At 34.1% G+C, this 25080-nt stretch overlaps 1 protein-coding gene across 1 annotated transcript; it reads left to right on the top strand.

Annotated features, from left to right (window-relative positions):
* Nucleotides 1–4587: 4587 nt before the first annotated feature.
* LOC113691757 (replication factor C subunit 3) lies at nucleotides 4588–14705 on the top strand. Its single transcript, XM_027210054.2, has 11 exons — nucleotides 4588–4769; nucleotides 4863–4973; nucleotides 5065–5097; nucleotides 5748–5916; nucleotides 7727–7908; nucleotides 9416–9552; nucleotides 9729–9827; nucleotides 12492–12561; nucleotides 12648–12722; nucleotides 13388–13433; nucleotides 14366–14705. The coding sequence occupies exons 1-11, from the start codon at nucleotides 4686–4688 to the stop codon at nucleotides 14422–14424; spliced, it is 1065 nt and encodes a 354-aa protein (XP_027065855.1). The 5' UTR covers nucleotides 4588–4685; the 3' UTR covers nucleotides 14425–14705.
* The last annotated feature ends 10375 nt before the right edge of the window (nucleotides 14706–25080 follow it).

Genomic DNA, 25080 nt, shown 5'->3' on the forward strand with positions numbered 1-25080 from the left:
ATTTTTTAGCTTGATCAAAATTACTCGAGTTCGCAAGGTCGAAACGACTTTCATAGTTTCGATTCCATTTTGAAATCATATTGTGGATCAAATTTGTCGACATGGCAAAATCACATAGCAAATCACTAGGGCTTCTTCAATCATTAGCCCTAGATTTCAATAGATGCATTTCTGATCAAGAATAAAATGAATGACCAAGGCTTCGTCAATCATTAGCACTTGGTTTTGGCAAGCTCATCTCACATCTTAACTAAATAAAAATGAAGGTAAGGCCTCCAAGAAATTCCAGCAATTAAATTTCATCACCCTTTAATACTTATAAAATCATTCAAATGGCCAAGGGCTTCATCAATCATTAGCGCTTGACGACCATCAATCACATCCAACCATTATGTTTCAAAGAAAAATTTCAAAACCAAGCTGAGGTTCCAACTCAACCTTCGGCTATCACAAAAGAAATTCCAGCATTTATATGCCAACATTTTTGGTTCAATCTTTCAATATATCCAACTTTTCCTTGGCTAAAACATGGTTTTAGATTCTCAAATTCGTCATGTGAACCTTTGGCTAGCTAATTAACATGTCTGGTTCAAAATCGAATTCGAATAACAGCTTCAAACATCCCAAAAATCCAGAAATTGTATGTTCTTAATCTAGCTTTTTCCTTGGCTAAAACAGCATTTTAGGAACTCAAATTCAACATGCAAAGCCTTAATCGTATTAATCATCCAAGTTTAAGTTAACTAATCATAATCTCAGGTTTTGATCATCACAACAAAGCAGATTACATCATGAAATTCTTAATCAATTCTCGGTCAACCATTTTCTTTTCAAAACAGAATTTTCTTATGCCTTAACATCATCATCCGAGTCTAGATTCCACATGCAACACCCTAATCAACTTAATCTTTCACTTTTTAGTTAACTAATCATAATCTCAGGTTTTGATCATCACAACAAAGCAGATTACATCATGAAATTCTTAATCAATTCTCGGTCAACCATTTTCTTTTCAAAACAGAATTTTCTTATGCCTTAACATCATCATCCGAGTCTAGATTCCACATGCAACACCCTAATCAACTTAATCTTTCACTTTTTAGTTAACTAATCATAATCTCAACCTCAGGTTATCAAAATTGGACAGATTAGAAACTGCATTACCTTGTTAATCTCTCGGCTGAACCATTTAGCCATCCAGTCAGATTTTTTCTTTTTCTAATGTCTCATCCGATGGTTTAAAATCAACATGCAAAGCTGGAACTAACTTATTCATCTTGTCTTAAGTTAGGGAGACACATCTTTAAGTTCAGATTGTCACAGGGAAGCAAAATAAAGCTACATTTCCAAACCAGTTCCTCGGCAAAAACATTTTCATCAAAACAGAATTTTTTAGTGTCTTGAATTCATCAACCGATTGCACAAGCAACACATGCAGGCTCTGATATGTCTTTATCTATTAGTAATTAACCTAATTTAGCCCAGCAATTACCTCAGATACAAGCTAAGCCTACGCACAAGAAGTCTGGAATTTCTTTCTTCCTCTCGGCTCTCACGCACGGCTTGGAGGGTTGGTTGCGGTTGCAGTGGTTGCGGCTGAGAACTGGTTGCAGCTGGTGGAGATGGAGGTGCAGGATGGTGAAGCTCACTCACGATTTTCTCCCTGGTTTCACTCCAGCTCACGGCAGAACCAGAAAATTTTGCAGCTCACGGCTTCTTCCCTCGGTTCCTCTTTGTCGATGATAACAAGACAAAGAGGAAATGTGGTTGTGGAGAGAAAGTGTTGTGGTCTGAGGGAATTTTGTGCAGAGGAAATGGAATGGTGGTTTGTGATATAGGAACGAAGAGGTAGAGATATGGTGCCGCGGTTTTGGAGAAGGGTTTGAGTGTAGGAAATGGTTGCGTATAGAATTGGTGAAAATGTGATTGGCCGATTGGGGCGGTGATTGAAATGCTGTCAGAGGGATTGTTTGGTTTTGCATGGAAATGTTGTGGTTGTAAGGCATTTTAGTCTTTTCACTTTGCTTCCTAACCTCTACTTAAATTCTCCATTCTAATCTTAAAACCAAAAATTATCCTCAAGTATGATTTGAACGCCTAATTATACACTAGTATACTTAAACCATTTTTTTTATCGAATATTTATCGATTAACAATTTAATATTAAGGTTCCTAGTAATTCCTAACATTATTTAGTGATTAAATTAGTTATCAGAATTTCCAATTATTTATTCTCAAGAGATAGAGTTAGTCTAACTCGAAATTTATCAATTTAGTAATATAAAGTCAAATGAAATAATAATTTAATACAAGTGTGTCAGTTTGCACATAAAAATTATTTTTTTTTTACGCACTTATTGTGAAAACAAAGAAGGATAAGACTATAATTATCAAAATTTCATAACTTAGGAAAATTATATTAATTTTCACATAAACCTATTTTTACGTACTTAATTGCGAACAAGTAAAAGTAATGCTAGAAATTATTAAGGAATAAAAGAAATGCAAATGAAATATGCACTGGCTTATATATCTATTTTCAGGGTTCTCACAATCTCGATAAGCCATGAGAATAATATGATAAGTTTGATCTATTGAAGAGATCTTGCTTGGCCTACTCGTGCAGTGGCGCCTTTATCGTTGTTCGGGCCCGGTGGGGGTTTGTAAGGTGGACGGACATGAGAAGTAAGTGGAGTTCTACGGATTGGAAATATCGACCCGGTTGACGGAGAGTTCTCACGGGAAGATATTCGAATGAAATTTGCAAAGCAAGTGAAAATTAGTTCCTGAGAGCTACAATATTCTTGAATTGTTTCTGTTTACTTTTCTCGCTCGAATTATTATTTATTGCAATATTATTGCTTTACTTGTTAAATTGAGATTGTTACTTGAACAACGTGCCTGCATGTGTGTTCTTGGCCTCACGAGCGTTTCGCTCACCCTGTAGATTTATTTTCCTTAACAGGAAAGGATCTGAAGTGAATCTCGGAGAAATCCCTTTTGAATGTACTTTGGTATTAGGGTTTTCAATGTACTGGGTTAGACTCTTGATTATTGTATATTTTGGAATTTGATGTAACTTTTGAGAACTTGATGTAAGGATTGGATACTTGATGTATTTTGAAATCCATGATGTAAGTTTGAATGTTATTTATGGGAGTGACCTCCCTTTCTCACTTATACCATCGTGATAGCTGGTATTTCATTAAGATTGAACGGGATTTGTCTTGAGTCCTGGCGAGAGTTGGGCAGATGTTCCGCGGATACCCTTTGGTTCACCTTAGGGAGAAATGGGGGCGTCACAGACTTGATATAGCGCTATTTGAAATCAAGTTCAATTCGATCGAGCTTGAAATTTTTACAAATCAAGTTTGATTTGTTAAGATTTCTGAGATGCTCATTAATCAAATAGCTCACAAATAATGCTATGAGTCGACTAGGGGTGTAAATGAGTCGAGTCATTTCAAGCAGTACTATGCTCGAGCTTGAGATCAAGCTTGAGATCAAGTTTGATGCGTCAAACTTGAGCATCTTCTCATGTTTGACGCATTTGGGTTCGACCAACCTCAAGCCTAATCGAGCTTGAACTCGAGTTCAATTAGAAAAGGAGGTATTTTGAAAATTTACAAGAACTTAATACTTGTTTAAGTAAAAATGATTAATACTCGACTCGTTTGGCTAAAGGAACCACTTGAGATCGACTCAAACTCGGTCAACGCCAAGTCAAGTTGATCGTTTGACCAATCAGCTCGCGAGCAATTCGCAAACTACTTAGGTCGTTCGCATCCCTACACAAAATAAGGTGCAAGGCTTTCTTGATTCTGTGAATGAATGAAACCCAAAAGACAAAAAAAAATTCCCAAGGCCAGAAAAACAAAGAAACATAGGAAAAAAATTAGAGATGGAAATTCGGAGGCTTTTTATTAACAATCTTATATTTTCTCTCTTACATCAATGAACCAAGGAGGAGCGATTTTATATAGACTATCAACTAACAAATCCTATTAGGACTAAACATACCAAATCGTACTAATAATCAAAACCACAACTAAACAATGAAATAAGTAGTTTTCTAAATAAAATAAACTAAAATAAAAGGATTTGGTTTAAATATCCTACATAAATTCATAAAAGTGATGTTATGTTCCAAAATTCTCAACTTTTCCGGATCTTTTTACATACTCAAATTTTGCCATTATCTTGCCAAGTAAAATGCTAATGATATTAAGAACTAATTCTGATCTTTTGTATTGAAACTTTATCATTTACTTGCTAAGTAAAATGCTAAGGATGTTAAGAACTAATTGTGATCTTTGAAGCGTATCACTAGTTCATATAAAACCACTACACTGCTTTGATTCTTCATACTTTACAAACTACTTTTACATAGTCGAACCTATTTGTTTAAGTTTTTTACTCTTTCCTGGGCCAATTTTCACTACATCCGCAATTATTGAGCCATACTTCGAGGACTTCTGTTTGTGAGGACCTCTTTTGCAATTTACCAACGTGGGATTCCGAACTTTTACCCACCATAGCCAAATCCCCCGTTCCCGCCACTTTCACAACCCCCCCCCCCCCCCCCCGGCGCCCCAAACCACCCATAACACGCACCAAACAGCACAAAGCCCAAAATATAATATCGTCACCTCCATCTACTCTTCTCTGCAAAACCCAGAGGAAAAATGTTGTGGGTTGACAAGTACCGCCCAAAAACCCTAGACAAAGTTCTAGTTCATAAGGAAGTCGCTGAGAATCTCAAAAAGCTGGTAATTTGTTTGTCCGATTAAGCATTTTTGGCAATTAATCTGTGGTTTTTTCTTCTTAAATTGGATTGTTTTACTGTTATTGTATACTTCTAGGTTACAGAGCAAGATTGTCCGCATTTACTCTTCTATGGGCCATCTGGGTCAGGCAAAAAAACCCTAATTATGGCCCTCCTCCGCCAAATGTTTGGACCTAGCACCGATAAGGTGATTTTTTGGGCTTTTAGATTTTCTTTTAAAACTTTTAGATGTTAATTTCTGCTAATTTTAATTGGTTAATTGACTAATGTGAGTGCAGGTGAAAGTAGAAAATAAGACATGGAAAGTAGAGGTAAGATTTTAGTGCTTTGCTTTTTCATTTTTCTTTCCTTGTGTTCTCTGCTAAATCTCTCCACCTGCATATATACGTTTGATAAAAAAAAAAGCTTATGCCTTTTAATATTTTCTTTAGTATTTTTGGGAAGCAAAACTTAATAGCTTAGAAAATTTAGGTTCTTGGCATGTTCAAGGTTATAGGTAAGATCAGAACTTTTGGCATTTTAGTTTAATATAGCGAATGAAGATCTATGTAGTGATAAATTTACTTGCTTTTTAGTTTTTCTTACTAAACAGAATACAGTACTCAAGCTGATTGTATTATAGATGAGAATTAGGTAAGCAAAAATAAGATGGCAGATGAGGTACTTGATAGAAAGACTTGCATTTTATACGATTATCTGGTTTGGCAGGAGAAGGTTTTAGTCGAGTTTTACTGTTGCTTGTGTTTGCTTTTAATATTGCATTTGTCTGATTGATGAGAAAACTTCCAATGAATATAACTCCATTTGAGTTTTATTGGCTCATGTAGAATTGTTGAGTGGAATTTTACTCCTTGCAAACTTAAGTGGCCATTGATGATACATTTGTGTAGGCATTTAGATTTTGTGGCTTGATGCATTAGCTGTTCTCATTTGTTTTCTTTTTGATGGTTCACATTTTCAGGCAGGGACTCGTACACTTGATATAGAGCTTACAACAATGTTGAGCACCCATCATGTGGAAATGAATCCTGCTGATGCAGGATTTCGGGACAGATATGTTGTTCAGGAAATCATCAAAGAAATGGCAAAAAATAGGCCACTTGATGCTAAAGGAAAGAAGGGTTTCAAAGGTAAAATAGTTGTTTGGGCTTTTAAAGTTCGTTAATTCATGGACAGTTCTCAGAATTAGTTTAGAAGTCATGCTGATCCGTTGACTATTTTTGTTGCTAAAATGTTGAGGAAATACTATGAAGCCCGGATGATTGACTTACTAATTTTGTGATGAACCTTTTCCCATTTGTGATATTGGACCAGTTGATAGCATAATGATAATTTATGAACCAAAAATCCAGACAAAGGAAACTTAATGGAAGACAGATTTGAGGAATGTAAAAGAAGAATGGAAGTAAATGCATTCTGAATACTGAAGTGCTTGGTCATCCAAGGCATCTAAATAAATTTGTTGTATGCTTACAGAATGACCAAATAAGGAACACCAGTCAATCGGAAAGTGATGCCTAGAAACACGGATAGTTGTGTGTGAGTGTGTCTGCAAGTCTTTTTTCATGAATCCAAGCTTGAAAAAAGAAACCATAAAATTCATCTTATGTGCTAATGATAGTTAACAAATCAAATTTCTGCCTTTCTGTTTCTTCTTTGAAAGATTATATGAGCTTTTTATCTCTTTATGCTCATCATCATTAGGATTGGGGGTGCCGACCTTGCTATTAGTTTCATTGGCTCTTTTCTTTTGCAGTGACTGATTATAATATATATGAACTGTATTATTAGTTTCGCAGGCTTTTTATCTCTTTATGCTCATCATCATTAGGATTGGGGGTGCCGACCTTGCTATTAGTTTCATAGGCTCTTTTCTTTTGCAGTGACTGATTATAATATATATGAACTGTATTATTAGTTTCGCAGGCTTTTTATTTTCTGCAATGACTGGATATATTGTTTAAGTTTATGTGTGGCTTAGATGTTACGTTGCTTCAGCTTCTTTTAAAATGTTTACCTTTCTCCAGTTTTTTTTTTTCAATTTATTGGAAAACTGTTTTAGGCATTCTTGGTGCATTCTCAGTATGCGTACCTCACCTTCTTGAATAAATCGAAAAGGTTATTGGCGCATGCCTTTCGCTTTGAGGCATAGCCAAACCTAATAGGAGGCAGTGATGTAACAGTTTCTGAATTGTTTGTAGAATATGAATATCTCAAATTCTTATTTCAGGATGTATAAGCATATTTTGTTGTCCCTTTTACTGGGATTTGATCAAATAAAGTTATTCAACAAATAAAATGCTAATTGACATTAAACCACCATCAGAATAAATACAAGCTGTGAACAAGCACAATGTTCACAGCTTTTTTTCTTCTCCTTTTTTTTTTTTTTTTTTTTTTTTTGCTTTTTCAGTTGCTCCAGTCACATGCTAGAATAAAGAACTAACTTCTAAATCTTGGCTCTGAACCTTTGGCCTTGGTGATCTAGAATTCTTGTGCAACTCTTGTTACTGGTTCATTGGTGTGCTCTCTTATTGTCCCTTATTTTTCTTCCATCTTCTCAAGCTAAAATCTTGTAATGAAAATTTGCATTGTTTATCATCATCATCATCATCTTATTGTTATCCTGTTATCTGTTATCATCACAGTCAGCTATTATTATTGCTCGGGCACTTTTTCGTGGATGACCATTGAGAATCTATATGTGTCCAATTACTCTTGCGAAGTTTCACAGGAGCTGACTCTGTATTGCTGGTTCTAAAGTAATGCTTAGCCTCTTGCTTTCACACTTTAAAAACAGCTTGGGGAGTGTGACATGTATTGGTCAAACATATAAACACATGGGTAGATAGCTTGGTGCTTCACAGATCATTCTATGTAATGTTGCTAGCACTGAACATTAACTTTTGCTTTTCTCCTTTTTTTTTGGTTGTTCTCCAGTATTGGTGCTTAATGAGGTTGACAGACTTTCTAGAGAAGCCCAGCACTCCCTTAGAAGGACAATGGAGAAGTATAGTTCATCGTGCCGTCTGATATTGTGCTGTAATAGTTCTTCAAAGGTTTCTGAAGCAGTTCGCTCTCGCTGCCTGAATGTTCGAATAAGTGCACCTACTGAAGACGAGGTTAGTGATGAATTGCTCTATTTTAATCAGAACAGCTTTTTTTGTGACACTGCTGTTTTCCTTCTTCTTTTTGGGCCTTTGGTTGGGGGGCGGGGTGGTGGGGGGGTTGTGTGTACTGAAGAAAGTAAAGTAGAAATTTTGGACCATTCAGCTCTGTTTTTTTCAGTTCATCCCTGTGAATAAATAATACCTGTACCATACTACTTTTGGTAGATTGTTTATTAACTAGGCTTGCCCGTTTCATAGCTTAAGTATGCAGTTATAGATGTTCTAAAGTGTAAGCTGCTTTTGAGAACCCATAAAATATAAATCTGAGTCAAAGTGGATTTATGGCCTGGCTGGGAAATTATCATAGTTTTTTTGTCCCTGGCTTGGCTTAACATATTGATTTGTGATTTTTACAAAGGGAGATGGATGTAAAGAATTGTGAAAAAATAAATTCATACTGATTGTTCATACATAAATTGCAATTAACATATTAAAGCAACTTGGTTTTCATCCTTGCTGTAAACAGGACAGCTTATTGTACTAGCAATGATATGATACCATAAAAGTAAAATTTTATATAGAAGCTTGATATGAGTAGAGAATAGATTAAGGACTGTAAAGGCCAAGGGTACAAGCTAGTATTCTATAAGCAATTTTGGGCCACAGCTTTAGTTGAGAGTCAAGTATGCTATTTTTGGCCATTGATAAATGGTTGTCAAGTTAATACCTAAAATGGTTTTTGGTTTTTCAGAAAGTTTGAAACAAAGTAAAGCTTTCATTATGCTAAGCAGCTTTTTAAATATCATTCATCTTCAAGCAGCTTTAGCTGAAGCAATTAGAACTGCTCCTAGCATTCGTGAACTATTGATTTTGTGACTCTGTGTTGGTTAAATCATTGTCAGTGGAAATAGTATAGTGATAATTGTGCATCAATTATCATAATATCCAATGAAATCAAATACAGCTAGCTTTGAAACTGAATGATGAATCACTTCTGTGCACAATCATAATGGCCGTTTGTTGCTTTCATTCTTTTTTTGGGTGTAAATTTTATAAAAGTATGATTGCGTGTTAGAAACTTAGTTTCCCTTTTCCCAGTTGGCAAAAAATTATCTTCCAGGATAATTCAAAGAGATAAATGATCTTCAAGATTATTTGGGATATTTAAAGAAAAAAACTACATCTATGGCCTGCTCATTATAATTGGAAGAACTAATTCCTACTTTTAGCCTTGTGTTATTTTCTGCAAGTTTTGTTGAATATTTACCTAATTTCAATGGCATATCACATGTAAGCATGATGTTTTTATATTGCTAAGTCTGGAGGTTGTAATATTTTCATTGACTTGCATTGCTTGCTGGCTTGAACCATCTTATTTGTCAATCATTTTTTTCTTTGTGGCTTAATCCTGTAGAATGCTACTATGAGTACAATAGTATTTATCTGGAATCTGGTTACATGCATGTGATTTTTAGAATTTCTTATTTCAATTCTTACACCCACTGTTTATTGGATGCAGATGGTCAGGGTGTTAGAATTTATTGGAAAGAAAGAAGGTTTGCAACTACCTCCAGGATTTGCTGCACGCATAGCTGAAAAATCAAACAGGAGTTTGAGGAGAGCAATATTGTTATTTGAGACTTGCCGTGTTCAACAGTTAAGCTCCAAAAACATCTGGATAATGTGAAGAAACTTCATGAAATATTGCATCAAACACCTGTGGAAAATATACTGAAAATTCATTACAATTCGTACCAAGCATTTTGATATATAATGTATTCTTATGATTTGGATTTGTACCAATTGTCATTTCTGGTGGTTTGTTTCTTTAGGTATCCTTTCACAAACAACCAGGCAATACCACCCATGGATTGGGAAGAGTACGTTTCAGAAATTGCATCAGACATAATGAAGGAGCAGAGCCCTAAAAGGTGTGCTGAAATTCCTGATTGTTGCCTATGTTTTATTTGAATTTTTTTCTTTGAATTTTTTGGAGTGTGGTTTATTTAAATTCCCTTTGCTGGGATTGATTAATTGTTTGCGGGAACGTTGTGATTTTTTTCATCTTGTTGGAATAAGAAATAAGAACATCAGGGAAAAGTAAGCCTATGAGTAGAAAAGAGATTTTCATTTATTTATTGGAATTGGAAGAGGTAAAATAGGTGGAGAAGAGGTAAAATTGGTGGAAAAGAGGTTCAGATTTTTGGGTGGTACAACAATATGTTTTAGATCTCTTCGGATAATATGGAAGATAAAAGTGGAACATAGAGGATTAAAGATCTTGATGGAGAATGGAGATAAACAAGGTGAACCAAGAGAACAGGGGAGAGTTTAACAGAAAATGAAGAAGGGGTAAACGACACGAATTGCAAGAGGAGGGGAGATCATGAAGCATCAGTTGTATAATAGTAGACCAGAGGCTTAGTTTTCTACAGCGTAACGGTTACCTAGACTTTTACCCACAAGGAGTAAATGGGGAATCATTGTGATTATAATGGCAGTATCTGGGTTACTATCTCCATATTAAGTTTTTAATAAACTTTTAAAATTATTGCCGCTTTTATTTGGCTTTCAATGGAAGTCAAACTTTGCTATCATCGTCATCAGAGTTGAATATACAAAATTCGACATTGCTTTAATAGTGTGACCAAGTTTGAATTGTAACATTTGGGAACTGAAGTCAAGGTTGTAGTTATCAAATTCTCTAGTAATTAGGAAAATAATAATGAAAAATATAACCACAGGCCCAAGTGATTTTCTTCTCCGCTTTGCTGCGACATGCTTCAGATGTTCCTCCTTCTTGACCTGCTCACACAAGAGAGCTGAAAACTCCTCTCTGGTCCTCCATCTTTTCATGTTAAAGAGACGGTCAAAAGGACCTGGAAGTCTGTGCCTCATCCTAATTATGCCAAACTGCTCCTTTTCTGTTTACTGGAGTACATATATAATGTGCCCTTTCTGCCTCCAAGAACTGAAATGTGCCCTTTCAGCCTCAAAGAACATGATTTTAATTGCAAGTCCATGGTTATCTTGTGGCCAATTGCATGTTTTTCAAGTCCAAGAGATGATAAAAAGGACTTTTAAATTTGTTTCCATGAGCAGAAGCGTAGAAGAAAGAGAGACTGCAACTCCTTGTGTTGAAGCACAGAAGAAAACCTTTTTTGTTTGGTTATGAATTACTAAAAAAAAAGTCAAAGGTTGTCTTTTCTAAGTTTGACTTCAACTTTGACTTTAAAAGTCAATACATTTAATTCGTTTTGGAGATTGAATAAACACTTTTGTTTGCTTTAAAATTGATCAGAAGCCTAATAAAATATATGTCTTAACCATTAATTCTATTTGTTCCTAAAAATGTAATACAGGTGATTAGTTGTAAGGGAAAAGAATGACTACATCAAACTGAAGATCTTATTCATGCTTTGTCCTTTCACATACAGAAATAACTCTCTATTGAACATGAGCAATAAATTAAGGTGTCTGTGTTTTCTAAATATGTTAGTCCTTACTTGCAAGTGTGCAAAATAAGACACCACCGCACACGTCTGACTCTTTTGTGGCATTGCCATAGACACATACCTGTATGGACATCTGTACCTGAGTTCATCTAACACAGCTGCCTAGAATCTGAACCAGATTAAACATGTTTCCATTCCCTTTACTGATTTTCTGGAGTTCCAGATCTCCTGACAATTGAAAAGCATGTATGTTTTACAACTGTGAAATCAACACATAGAAACAGATTTCAGCTAGAAGTAATGACTAGTTATATCCTAATTGGGGGTAGAAAGCAATTTATAACTGTCTTCATGGTACTTGCTTGAAGTTGAACCAAATTACTAATATGTGGTATGTATTCACTTCTCTAGAACCATTTATGGACTGCATAATCTGTTCTAAGGATATTGGAGCATTACACTTTTATGTCTTAGATACTTACTTGACTTCTGATTACTCTTTCCTTGTGGTTTAAAATAGAAAAGTATATCTTGTAGCTTCTAAAAGAGAACTATGTATTAGCATTGATGATCCTAAATTTGGTTGAAAAAAATGAAAAATGAAAAATGAACAAAAAAATCAACTTAACATTTATATATGCTAGTTGCTATATTGGAACTTCAGCTGTAATGTGCAGTCAGGCAAAGTACAAGGGTTTGAGGTGCCCATGACTTTGAGATGCTTCTATGGATGACTTCTCCTAAATCTTGGAGTATGAAAAATGTTTCAATGTGAACATCCTGCTCCTAATGGATCTTTAAATAGCATGCAATATCACCAAAAGATTAGAAATACTATCAAAAAATTGTCTAAAAGTGAGCATCCTGCTTCTGTTGGATCTTTGGAGTGCATGCGTTTTCACCAAAGGATGAGGAATGCTTTTATGCCTACTTATGATTTTCTTTCTTTAAAGCTTCAACTTTGGAGTCTCTAATCTGTTGGATAAAATCCATTGCTTTTTCTCCACTGCAGGTAGTAGGGTAAAGGGATTTATAGCTGGCATGATGATTATGAAATGTTTATTGTTGAGATTGGTTTGATTTTGTTTGCCACTATGTGTTCAGAAACTTTTGTGTTAATGGGACATCACTTGTCTCTAGATTGTTCCAGGTTCGAGGAAAGTTGTATGAGCTTCTGACCAATTGCATCCCCCCTGAGATCATATTAAAGGTCTTCCTCATTTCCCTGATGCTCTAAATTTCCCTCTTACTGGTTAGTAATTTTTACCGAATGTGTTAATATGTTTTTGATTTCAGAGACTGCTTTATGAACTCTTGAAGAAACTAGATTCTGAACTGAAGCATGAAGTCTCGTACTGGGCGGCATACTATGTAAGTGCATTTTATTGTCGAAAATTGTTTTTTTTTCCCTTTAATTTTTTGTTGACAAATGCTGTTGAATCATTTGAGTAGGGTCTACGCCAGATGTTTGCATTTGCCAACCGACTTGATGTGGAACTTATCTCCCTTTCTGTATATGCACTTGTGTCTATTATACACATGTAACACATACATTTATGTATGTACATACATCTATTCATGTATTACATTTATCATTCTTAGTGAACAAAGTTTTTCTTTTCTGTTTCTTTCTGTGTTTTGCTGTTTGGTCATTACTCTATGGTCTCCAGCCTCGGGAGTTAAAAGTTAGTATTTTCACAGCATGACCTTGTGCCATTGTGTGCACCATGTTCTTGTGCTAATTAGAAATTTTGGTTAGCCAACACTATTTTTTATTTATGAACTGATACCAGTTATTATTCGCCAAGCTTTTTATTTAGAAAAAACATCCAATCTATGTGAGGCTAACAGGAGTGCTTGTTTGCTGAGAATATTTTACAACTCGAGAGGACTAATGAGAAGTGCTTTAGAAAGGATTGAACAAGTTCTTCACAAAGAAACTCAGGAAACTTTTGTAGTTTGCTCAAAAACTCTGCAAATTTATTTTATTTGTCATTATCGTGATTTATTTATTCATTTTTGTTCTTTTTGGGCAGGAGCATCGGATGCGCCTTGGACAGAAGGCAATATTTCATCTTGAAGGTACAATACTTGCCAGAATCTGTCTATTCATCTGCATGTATAAGAAAACATTAGTCCACATACTCTGGAATGCCTCATTATAAAAATTTATTTATATATACTTGTTTTTGCTGCTTGGAATGCAATTGAGTCCTACTTCCTGTTTTCTGAAATGCGCACTCTAGGGAAATGAGTTAATTTGTCTGATTAGTTTTGTTGGCCTGTTGCATGTATGTTAAATTGTCACTATGATTAAGTGACTTAAAAGACACATTATCAGTATTTAGTGGACTATCCATGCTGTGGCCTTTTTGTTTGGCTAAGAGACTTTTTTACATGCTGGTAAGTTTGAAATTCTGGCTTAATTACTTTTTCTTAACTATCACATATCGAGTTAACATAGAATTATCTGTTGTTAGCAGGTTTCTCAGTGGTTGTCTTTTCTGTTAATCAGTAGGAACTCTTTAAGGTGTTTTGCTGTTGTTCATGTCCAAGCCTTGTCTACTAAAACCATCCTAAAGGCATAAGATGACCAGCAATTCTTATTTAGAAAATCATGAACTCTCCTTTTTCCTACTACTGGAAAAAGTTTTGAGTTTTCTTCCTTGTATTGTTCAAAATGCACATGCTGTTTGCATCAGCTTAATTTCTCAGCATAAATTTATGCAGGGTTTTAAAAATTTTCTTTTAAAGGGCTCAGAAACTAAAGCTCCTTGCTTTTGCTACTAATTTCCCGTAAAGAGCTGCGTTATAGAGATTATGCTTGTGTTTCTTGGAAAGTAAATTTACTGGTTTTCCATTTGTTGTGCGTACATAACTGATCCAGTTATGCTTGTTATGTTATCAAGTGCAAGCTAGTAAGACATCTGTGATGTAGGTCGTTTGCATGTTTTGTACTGCGTTAGGCGTTTGAATGAGTACCATTCTCATTGGTTTTCTTATTCACGTTGCAGCATTTGTGGCCAAGTTCATGAGCATTTACAAGGGTTTCCTCATTTCAACATTTGGCTAAAGGAGATCAATGCTGAATTTGTTAGCTTCAACTTTCAAAGATAAATCTTTCTTCGTTCAAATGCTTTGCAGCGATGAAGTTTCAAGTAACGTATGTCTTGGGACTAGTCAGTGGTCACTAGTGTCGAATTCTAGGCGGCAGAATGAACCTGGCTTGGGATGGTCAGATATTATTATTACTTGTGTAGTTACATCTACGCGCTCTCATTTTCTTGTACATATATGGTTATTCTGATATTGTGTTTGCATTTGCACCGTAGAATCAAGTTAAGCTGTGATGAATTCCTTGTGTACGCGTTGCTGCTTCGATATCGCAACTCACTTGAGACTTATTAATAACCAGTGTCATGGAAGCGTATCCTCCGTTTGGATTGGCCTATTTTTTAAAAGTAAATTTTTCAAATACAATATTACAGTAATATATAAATAAAAATAATTCAAAAAGCATTTCATTCATATAATATATCAAATATTTTTAAAAATATTTATAGTAAAAGTTTTTCATATATACTGTTATAGTAAAATATTTAAAAAAATATATTCAAAAACAGTTAATACAAACAGAGCGTATAGTTATTAAACTTGATCCGATAAGGAATCTAGCAAAGGGATTAGATCACTGGTTCAATTAGTGACGCGCTGATTGAACCGGTGAGTATTAATTTAATATTTATAAATATAAATAGTAATTTTAATACACATAAAATATATAATAAAGTGCTTTTCGACACTAATTATTATACTTAGAAAGATATATAATAAATATATAGATATTAATAGAAGATTTAATTTTATTTTCTCATACTTTTAAATAAATAAATAATATAGTCAAGTATAAAACAAAATTTATATCGCTTGTTTTAAAAAATATAGCATTATTTTTTTTATTATTATTTAAAAACAAAGCAATTTTCTAACTAATTAAATATTGTCAGTTTAAAAGTTAAAACATTAATTGTGTAATAAAAAAATAAACAAGTTTATTAAAAAAATTTAATTATCAAATAAAAATTAAATAAGTGGTAAAGTCTGTATATATTTAAATGAAGATCCAATATACAAATCTTATCAAAAGCATATATACATTTTGTTTAAAAAACAAAGACCCACAATTTAAAAAAAAAAAAGTTAAAATAGGTCAATTGAAAAATCGGACAGGTTTCTGATTGAACCATTGGGTCAATCGAGTTTGTCCGGATTTGATCGGGTCAATTTCTTATCCAGTCAAACTAGAGATTCGGTTCGGTCTAATGACTAGATCACTGGGCCGGATCGAGCCGAATTGGGTTTAATAACTATGCATTGAAGGAATAAATAAATCAGTATACAATTTATTTTTAGCACAAATCATCTAAACAACATTGAGCTATTTATATAGTATGTTTTCAAAACTCTATACTTTTTATGCTTAAAATTGCGTGATATTTATGTTAATTAATGAAAAACTTGTTGAATATTTTTCTCCTCTTTTTAGTTTTCTTTTCTTTCCCCTTCCCTTACCTCTGTCCCTAATTCCCACTCGTGTGATTGACTTGATGGGCAATGGTATTTAATTTTCTTGAGATTTCTTACAATCACAAACTCCACATAATTTTAAAACTCATTGGTTCTCGTCAATTGTCAACCTATTGTTTCTTTTTTAATGGTGATATTTCTTCTCGTTAAAGGCCCCCAAAAACATTGTCAAAACTAGACAAGAAATGAAAAAGGGAAAAAAAAAAAAAAAAAGGAATTGTAGACCCTAAATGCTAGCAAATTTCTATATGTTATTTGCACTCAATTTTTTGTTATTTGCACTCCCATCATTTATTTTATCATATAGTATAATAAATGAAAACTATATGATTACAATGATAGTGAGAATGTGATTAACACAAAATGGGAATCCAAATAACATTTGCTTAGTTTTATTACAAAATTATTTGTACAAAATGAAAACCTAAGTAGTGAAGTGCTTAAAAAAAATGCACGATTGCAAATAAAAGTTCTCTCCTATTATATGAAATTATTAACGGCTATCATATAGGTTTTGTTCTCCATGAAAAGTAATTGCTGCAGCTGCAAAAGAAGGTTCAACATAGTAAAATTAATTAATTGAAGGTTATGAGAGAGTCTTCCGCTAAAACCTTAAACTACATGCCACAATACAAAATTGACAAAATTGTAGCCTAATAATTTTTTTTTCAACTGAAATTCGAATTCACTAATACAAGTACATAGTTTGCTTGTCTTCAATTCTCTTGATTTTTTTTAAACTTCTTTCTTCCATCGTGTTATATCTCATTGAGTGTATTTGGATTAGGTGGTTTAGAAAAACTTTAATTTAGATTTCATTTTTTAAAAACATCTTTGCATGATGTTTTTTTAGAGTTTTAAGAGTTATTCAAAACCAACATCCTTTCTCTCTTTTCCTGCTAGCTAGCCAACCATTGCTTCCTATCAGCTTCCATCCTCCTACCATAGGACCACTCTCCCAATCATTCTTACAAACTCCTTCTCTTTTTCCCCTTCTCCCTACTAATCTTTATAGCGCACCTTCCCTCTTTTACCCTTCCCACCTCTCCCCAACCTTCCTTCCTCCCCATTCCTCCACTCCTATCTTCCTCTCTTTGCCACCCAATTTCCCCTTCCTATTCTTCTAAACTCTTAGTTAGCTCCCTACCTCTATCCCTCACGCCCTCCTCCATTGCCCTTTCTCCTTGTTCTCCCTCTTTCTATTGTCCCCACCAACTAGAATAAAGTACTATCACAAATTTTTATGTAAAATATATTATAATATCAAACGTCTGCAGTTTGCTCTTATATGCTCACAAGAATTACGTACATACATATGTGTTGGGATCCAAACGTGAAACCAACGACTATTAAAACATCAAGAATACAACAATTTAATGACAAGCAAGCCACAAGCATAAAAGATGAATAACATACAAGATTTAACATGATTCAACTCCATTATTGAGTCTACGTCCACGAAGAGAAATCTAACGTTTATTATGAGAGGAAAATCATATACAAGAATACATATTGAACCCAATCTCAGTTCTTGTATACTATCTCTCATCTCCCAAGATCCCTTTTTTATCACATGTATAAGGCTACATGTCACCCTTATATGCCTCTTTGTAGTTGGCCAACCTACCTATTTATAGAGAACATTATTTGACTAAGAACCAAATAACAACAGGAAATCAAGACTAATTCCTATTCTCATACAGAATAGTAAATAATTTATAATTCCTACACTCATACAAATAGAAAATTTTTTTGCTATTACTTCAAGTCACTAAAACCAATTAGAAAACTAGTTATTTCCACATAAAATAAGAAACATGTCTAAAAGAAATTAAGCTAATTCCTAACAAATCTCCACTTTGACGAATATTTCTTTTAACAACCATTTACTTTCAACTATCAAATAATGTGGTACCAAACTACACATTCGAATCAATACAGTTCTGACATCAAATTGATTCAATCGTAAATGAATATATGTAGTTACACTGAGTCCAACTTCCTGCTGACTTGCAAGAAAGCACCTCAGTTCACCTTCTTCCCTCGCAGGATTTCTTTTCACTACTAATTGTAACTTAGGACCCCCTTCTATGAGCTCTATTTCTAACCATTGAGGCAACTAAGTGATAAAATCACCATACTTTTTTTTTCAATTCTCAGGACTGTCTTACCATGTGTGGTTTTCAAAACCCCACCTGCAACTTAAAACTCTTAGCTATCAGAGTCTTCTGGTGTTTGAAAACTAGATTTCTTATTTTTTAGGACACATGTCACACCACCTAAAGAACATAATCCGAATCCAACAACCAATTGGGATAAATTATCAACCGATGGAGCTGTGAAAAAGTCTCTATCGATTCATGTCTAAAATCAATATTAGACTTCACCTTTTTCTTGACTCTTGAATCACCTACCTAGATTCACACTATCAAATATCTCCATACTTTCCGACTTCTCATTCTTCACTTTCAATGCTTCTTGCCAAGCCAATGAAATAAGGATATCAACTATTAAGTTGTTCAATTAGTAACAGCCACCAACCCACTTGATTTCAATAATCAACTAAAATCTAACCATGAACCCTGCTCTGATACTAGTTTGCTGGGATTCAATTATCCGTGAGCAGTCCAGTCTCGCAGCCAAGTTCTAATACCACTTGTTGGAGAGAAAAACCTCGAAAGAGCCTATTAAAGAACCCAATATGTAAGTCAGGAACTCAACTCTGATCCAAAAGGTTAAACTATTAGGTCTCAAGTCCTTACGTACATATTAACTGCTCTTTTTTCATCTCTCGATCTAATGTGGAAGATAACTCTTTACTCATGAATCTAACAATCTCCCCCTTCATGAGTAACTCCTCACATTAAGCTCAAGTTTACAAGCTCTTCTTCGATCTCACTTTAATATTCAATGCAAAATCCACCTTAACACTTAAGGTCACCTTCTCTTCCAGTTATGAATCCACTATTTTTCAACATCCAAACTAGATTTCAGTCCCTCACCAACCCTGATCCAACACCAGTCAAACTTCTTGGCACTTCAGTTCACCGACAAAAAGAGAATTTTCACTAGGCTCAACTCCGAGAAAAATTCACTTACCAATGAGTAGTTCAGTCTCGCAACCAAAAACTCTGATACCATTTGTTGGGATCCAAGCACAGAACAAACGACTATTGAGACATCAAGAATACAATAATTTAATAACAGACAAGCCACAAGCATAAAAGATAAATGACATATAAGATTTAAAGTGATTTGACTCCATCATTAAATCTACGTCTACGGAGAGAAACACGTTTTTTATTATGAGAGAAAAACCTTATACAAGAATGCATATTAAACCCAATTTCAAACCCTATTTACCATCTCTTATCTCCCAAGAATGCTCTCTCACCCCATGTATAAGGTTACATGTTACCCTTGTGTGTCCCTTTGTAATATACTAACTTACTTATTTATAAATAACATTATTTGGCCAAAAACCAAATAACAATAGGAAACCAAGACTAATTCCTATTCTCATATAAAATAGTAAATAATTTCTAATTCCTAAACTCATACAAATTGAAAATTCCTTAGCTACCACTTCAAGTAAATAAAACCAATTAGAAAACTAATTATTTGGACACAAAATAAGAAACGTGTCTAAAAGAAATTAAGTCAATTTCCTAATAATACGTACATAGATGTGTGTGTGTGTGTGTGTTAATCTTTTTTAAATAGTAATAATTGTTATCAACATAACCACCATTCCTATTGGTCTTAGAGTCTTGACTTCTCAAGTATTTTATTAAAACATAATATAAACATGTCAATTTTACACTATCATAAAATAAATTTGGTAAGTGAAATTGAAATTTAGAAATGGCTTACACAAAAGCATAAAACACCAAGTTTAGTTATTTTTCATATTAATGTAGAACTTGATGGTTTCAAATTTTCAAGGAAAAATTTTATAGTTGAATCCATATTCAACCTCTAAACAGAAGAGGAAAAATTTGAAGCAAACTAAAAATTTCACATAACCAACAATTTGGTTTTACACTTTTTTTATTGATGTAAACTTCTCCATGTTCAATAACCACATTGGGCCCTGAATAATTCGGAGTCAATCACTACCATACCCCTTGGCTCTCCCAACATAATTTTCTCCATCAACAAGATTCGAATTTGAGTCCTTGCTTAAGGGGTATCATGTGAGACCCCCAAGTCCCACATCGAAATTGGGAAAGCAAAAAGAATGAAATATATGCTTGGATCTATTAAGCTATTAGTAACTTTGGGTTAACCATTTTGTGGCTGTGATTTCAGATCAAAAAGTTCTTAGGCATTTCCAATGAACCGGGGGCAATGCAAATGGTATTAAAGAGAATAAGTTATTAGGCATTTTTAATGAACCCGAGGCGTTACATATGGTATTAGAGTGAATCTCACATAGTCTCTGTGTGGGGCAAGCCTAGGCCAAGTCGTGTTAAAGTTTTGACTATGCAAGCAAGCATGTACTGTGAAGGGCTAAATGCCATGTTCAATAGGGGGCACCACTAGAACTTGTAGGATTAAGTGTCACGTTGAACTAGAGCCATCTCTAGAGCTTGAGCCTGGGCCAAGTTGGATTACACTTCCAACTATGCAAAGAAGCGCAAGAAGTTAAGTACTATGATGGGCTAAGCACCACGTTCTATTGGCACCACATTCGACGGAGGTCACCTCTAGAACTTGTACGACTGAGTGTCATATTGGACTAGAGTCACCTCTAGAACCCATACACTACTGCTAAAGAAGAGTGAGGAGTTAAGTCCTATGAAGGGCTAAGTGCCACGTTTGATGGATGCCACATTCGACAGGGGCTTCTAGAACTTACAGGACTAAGTGTCATATTGGACTAGGGCTAGCTTTGGAACCTGTACAAGCCACCATTAGAGTCTGTGCACAATTGAGTGGACATGGTGATAGGGCTTTGCAAGGATGCAAAGATTCACATTGGACTAGAGCGACCTACAGAGCCAATACAAGCCACCGCTAAGAAAGTGCAAGGAGTTAAGTCCTATGAATGGCTAAGTGCCACATTCGATGGATGTTACTGTCAATGGTGGTCACCTTTAGAACTTGCAGGACTAAATGCTATGCTGGACTAGCGCCATCTCTAGAAAATGTACCCCTAGAGTCCATGCATAATTAAGTAGATAGTTTGGATTGTTATAGGCTTTTGCGAGGATGCAAAGATCCAAAAGGGGTGAACATGAGACCCCCAAGTCCCATATCGAAAGTGGGAAAGAAAAGAGAATGAAATATATTCACGGGCCCATTGGGCGATTAGTAATTTTGGGTTAGGCATGTTGAATCCGTGATTTCAACTCAAAAATTTATTAGGTCAGCCCAGTAAAGGCATTACATATGGCTTTACACTTGCAAAATATACTTAGCTTTAACTTTGCATTTTCAAAATATAAAAGCACTATATTTAGTTTGTTTTTATATATTTGAATTGAATAGCGTCAAATTTTCGAAGGAAAAATTTATAGTTAAATCTGTATTCAACCTCCAAATTAAAGAGATCAAATTTAAAACTAAAGAAAAAAATCCCATAACCTACAATTTGGTTTAATATTTAAAAAAATACTTAACTTTACCTCCCATAATATTAAAACCATATGAAACCAAAAAATTGATCACAATAGTCACAAGTATTGGCATTTGAAAACACAAACAAAAAATTGATAAATGTTTAAATGGCCTATTTTTTGCTTGTTTTAGAAAACTAAGGCTCTGTTTGGATTAGTTGTTTTTAGAAGTGTTTTTCAAAAACTTTACTATAACTGTGTATATGAAAAACTTTTACTGTAGATGTTTTTTGGATTGTTTTTAGAGGTATTTTTAAAATATATTTTTGAGTATTTTTATAATTTACAATTTTTTTGGGAATTTTTTTTAAAAAATTTACACGACCCACCACTATCCCCTCCCTTTTCCTCCCCCTCTCTCCTTCCTCTTCCTCTCCTCCTCCTCCTCCCTCTTTTCTCTCCCTTCTCCCTTCTCCCCCTTCCCCTCCTTTCCCCCAACCCCAAACCCCTCTTTCCCTTGCGGGTTTTGACTGCCACTTTAGCCACCACTCTAACCATGGCCGTATTGGTCGCGGCTTCTGGTCGTAATCAGATTTGATCGTGACTAGGAAGGTTGCGGTCAGTCGAGGGGAAGGAAATTGGGGGGCGAGGAAAGGGAAAGAACAAAGGATGAAGGAGAAGGAGAGAGAGGGGGAGGAAAAAAGGAGGAGGAGGAGGAGAGAGGGAGAAAAGATGGGCAGACAGAGAGAGGAGAGAGGAGAGAGGGTCGTGAGTGTGGGGGTGGTGGCGGTAAGGTGGTGGAGAGTGATGGGTAGTTGTGTATTTTTTTTGTATACTTGGAGTTGTTTTTGATATATTGTATGGATATGGTGTTTTTGGAGTTATTTTTGTTTGTGTATTATTGTAGCATTGTAGATAAAAAAATTATTTTTCAAAAAAGTCTGAATCCAAACAGAGCCGTTTGTTCAAAACACCATCTACAATAACATTCTAAAACACCCACAAAGTTTAGAAAAGCACCAAAAAAAGAATATGTTAAATAGGGAACTAGTGGTGGAGGGGGGTATCAATGGTGAGTGGAGGAGGTTGCTGATGGTGGGTGGCAGGTGGTGGTGGAGGGGGAAAGGTGGTTTTTAGGAAAATAGAGGATATTTTGAGTATTTATAAAATTACTACAATAAGTTATAATAAAATTTTACACAAACATCAAAAAACACGCCATGCAAATGGAAATATCTTATAATACCCGTAACAATTACAAAAAAAAAATAGAAATAGATTTGAAATATAAAGTGTTACATATTTACATGTAAATAAAAGAACAAGAATACACAAAACTAGTTTATCTCTTGTACTATGCACTGGAACTACAAATGGTTAAAAACAATCTAAATTTTAAGACAAAATATTTAACATTGATATTATCATAGGAAACTATCTAAAATTTTTACAATTACATGCAACTAAATGATTATTATTTGTATATAATTGTAAAGATTTTGGGTAATTTTTTTAAAAATTTTAGGAAGCATTAAAGTAGCAAATTTTTCTATATATATAGACTTTTTGCTAAGTTAATTTAATTAAACTTTTTTCTGCCTAAATTGTATGGTTTAGAAACTTGAATAAGACTAACTAATAACCAATAACATCAATCAAATTTATTAAAGAAGAAAATCATTCAAAAGAGATTAGAAAATGACACGTGTCAGAGTATTACAAACTTCTAGAACATATTAACTAGTAAATAGTATAATAGTTAAAAATATTAACACACAAGTCTATTTTTAGTAGTTGGGTTTTACGCTCTTCTTCCAATCCATCTAAATCAAATTTGGATTAGATATATACAAATTAAGTATATATAGTTTAGGATCATAATTTTTATGTCTTTACCTTAAATTATATTGTTGCTTTTTTTTTTTGTTTCTGATAGGACCATAAAAAATAAATACTTTAAATAAAAATTTCAGCATTGAAGGGCTGCTAGGACTTTTTTAAAATTTAGGATTTCAATATATAGGATTCATGATTGGTACCATTGTTTATATTTTAAATTCATGACCAATGAGTATTATTTCCTTTTTGTTTCCTATACAACTTGACCTTTTGGTTAGTATTCCTTAGTTGAGAGGTAAAACATTATTTGAACTTTTGGTTAGGATTTCTTAGTTGAGAGGTAAAACATTATTATTTCCTTTTTTTTTAGTTATAGTAGGATTGGTGATATTTTCTTTTTATTTACCCTCCTATAAATAAACTTCTGATCAAATACATACATTTAAGGGTTAATAATGAAACTATTATTTTCTAAGTAAGCATGATTAATCCTAAAATCTAAGCTTTATTAGTGAAATCACTTCTTAATTTTTAATTCATAATCATTGAAAGTAATTAATTGAAAGACTGAAAGGATTTTAACAATTAAAAATTTTAAAATGAAAAAAAAGAATGGTGAGTTGAAAGCTTTATGACTCAAACAAGTTAAAAATACCTTCTCAAATACACACATACAAACACAATAATTAAAAGTGAAAATTGATTAATCAAATCAATAAGATTAATTACAAATGTTTTATAAATAATTGTTCCATTCCAAAATGCTTTGTCCACAGAAATGTTATTTGCACTCCATGTTTGCTAATCACACTCTTACTATCATCTTAATCATATAATTTTCATTTATTAGTTGTTTGATAAAACAAGTGGGTTTTCATATTTCTCTCTCTATGGGAGTCTCTCTCTCTCTCTATGTAGAATTCTCCCTCCTCTAGGTAAGAGCCAACCACTTTCAAAATATTTAAATTTTCATATTGAAACTCACAAAATCAACCACCTTTCGTTATTACTCCTAACCCAATGATATCCAAAAAAATCTAGATTTTTTCCTAAATTCCACAACACAACATCGAGTCTATCGCAAATATGACAGAACCTTCATTAGATTCACAAAAGCTCCACTTGAATTTGTCAGCATGTATATAGTAGTCTTATTCGTCATAAAGCAAGCATAAACCAGCTATTATTAGGGTCTTCTTTCTCATCTCACTAATCTTCTTGTGTTCTGAACCTACTTGTCTTTAGCTTTAGTTTGGTAGTTTATCTATCTGCTGTTCTTTTTAGTTTATCTCAATTTATATTATTTTCCTCTAGATTTAGTTTTCTTGCATTGGTTTGATTATTATTGTAACTAGTTTTCCACTTGAATATCACTGATTCATGGTGGAAAAACTTTTTTGTGCTTTCCAAAGATTTGACCTTTCAAGCAAAGAAAAAGAGGGCATTGACCTAAGTTCTATGATATAGATAGAAGCATTATAGACTGTAAACTCAGTTTGGTAGGAAAGATTATAGGGGACAAAGTTGCCAACTATATCAGTGTTAAAAACTTCAATAATCATGTGTTGGGTTATCCCAACGTCCCAAGAACCTAAATGTGACAGAGCTCAAAACCAACTTATTTTAGTTTCCTTTCTCTTCTCAACGGGATCTGGATAGGGCTCTAAATGGAAGACCTTATGTAACAACCCCACATTCTCCTAGAGCATACCCTAAGGGTTAACGAACTGCCTGCCCAGCTC

Source organism: Coffea arabica, chromosome 6e (assembly GCF_036785885.1).
Source record: "Coffea arabica cultivar ET-39 chromosome 6e, Coffea Arabica ET-39 HiFi, whole genome shotgun sequence".
Taxonomy (NCBI): domain Eukaryota; kingdom Viridiplantae; phylum Streptophyta; class Magnoliopsida; order Gentianales; family Rubiaceae; genus Coffea; species Coffea arabica.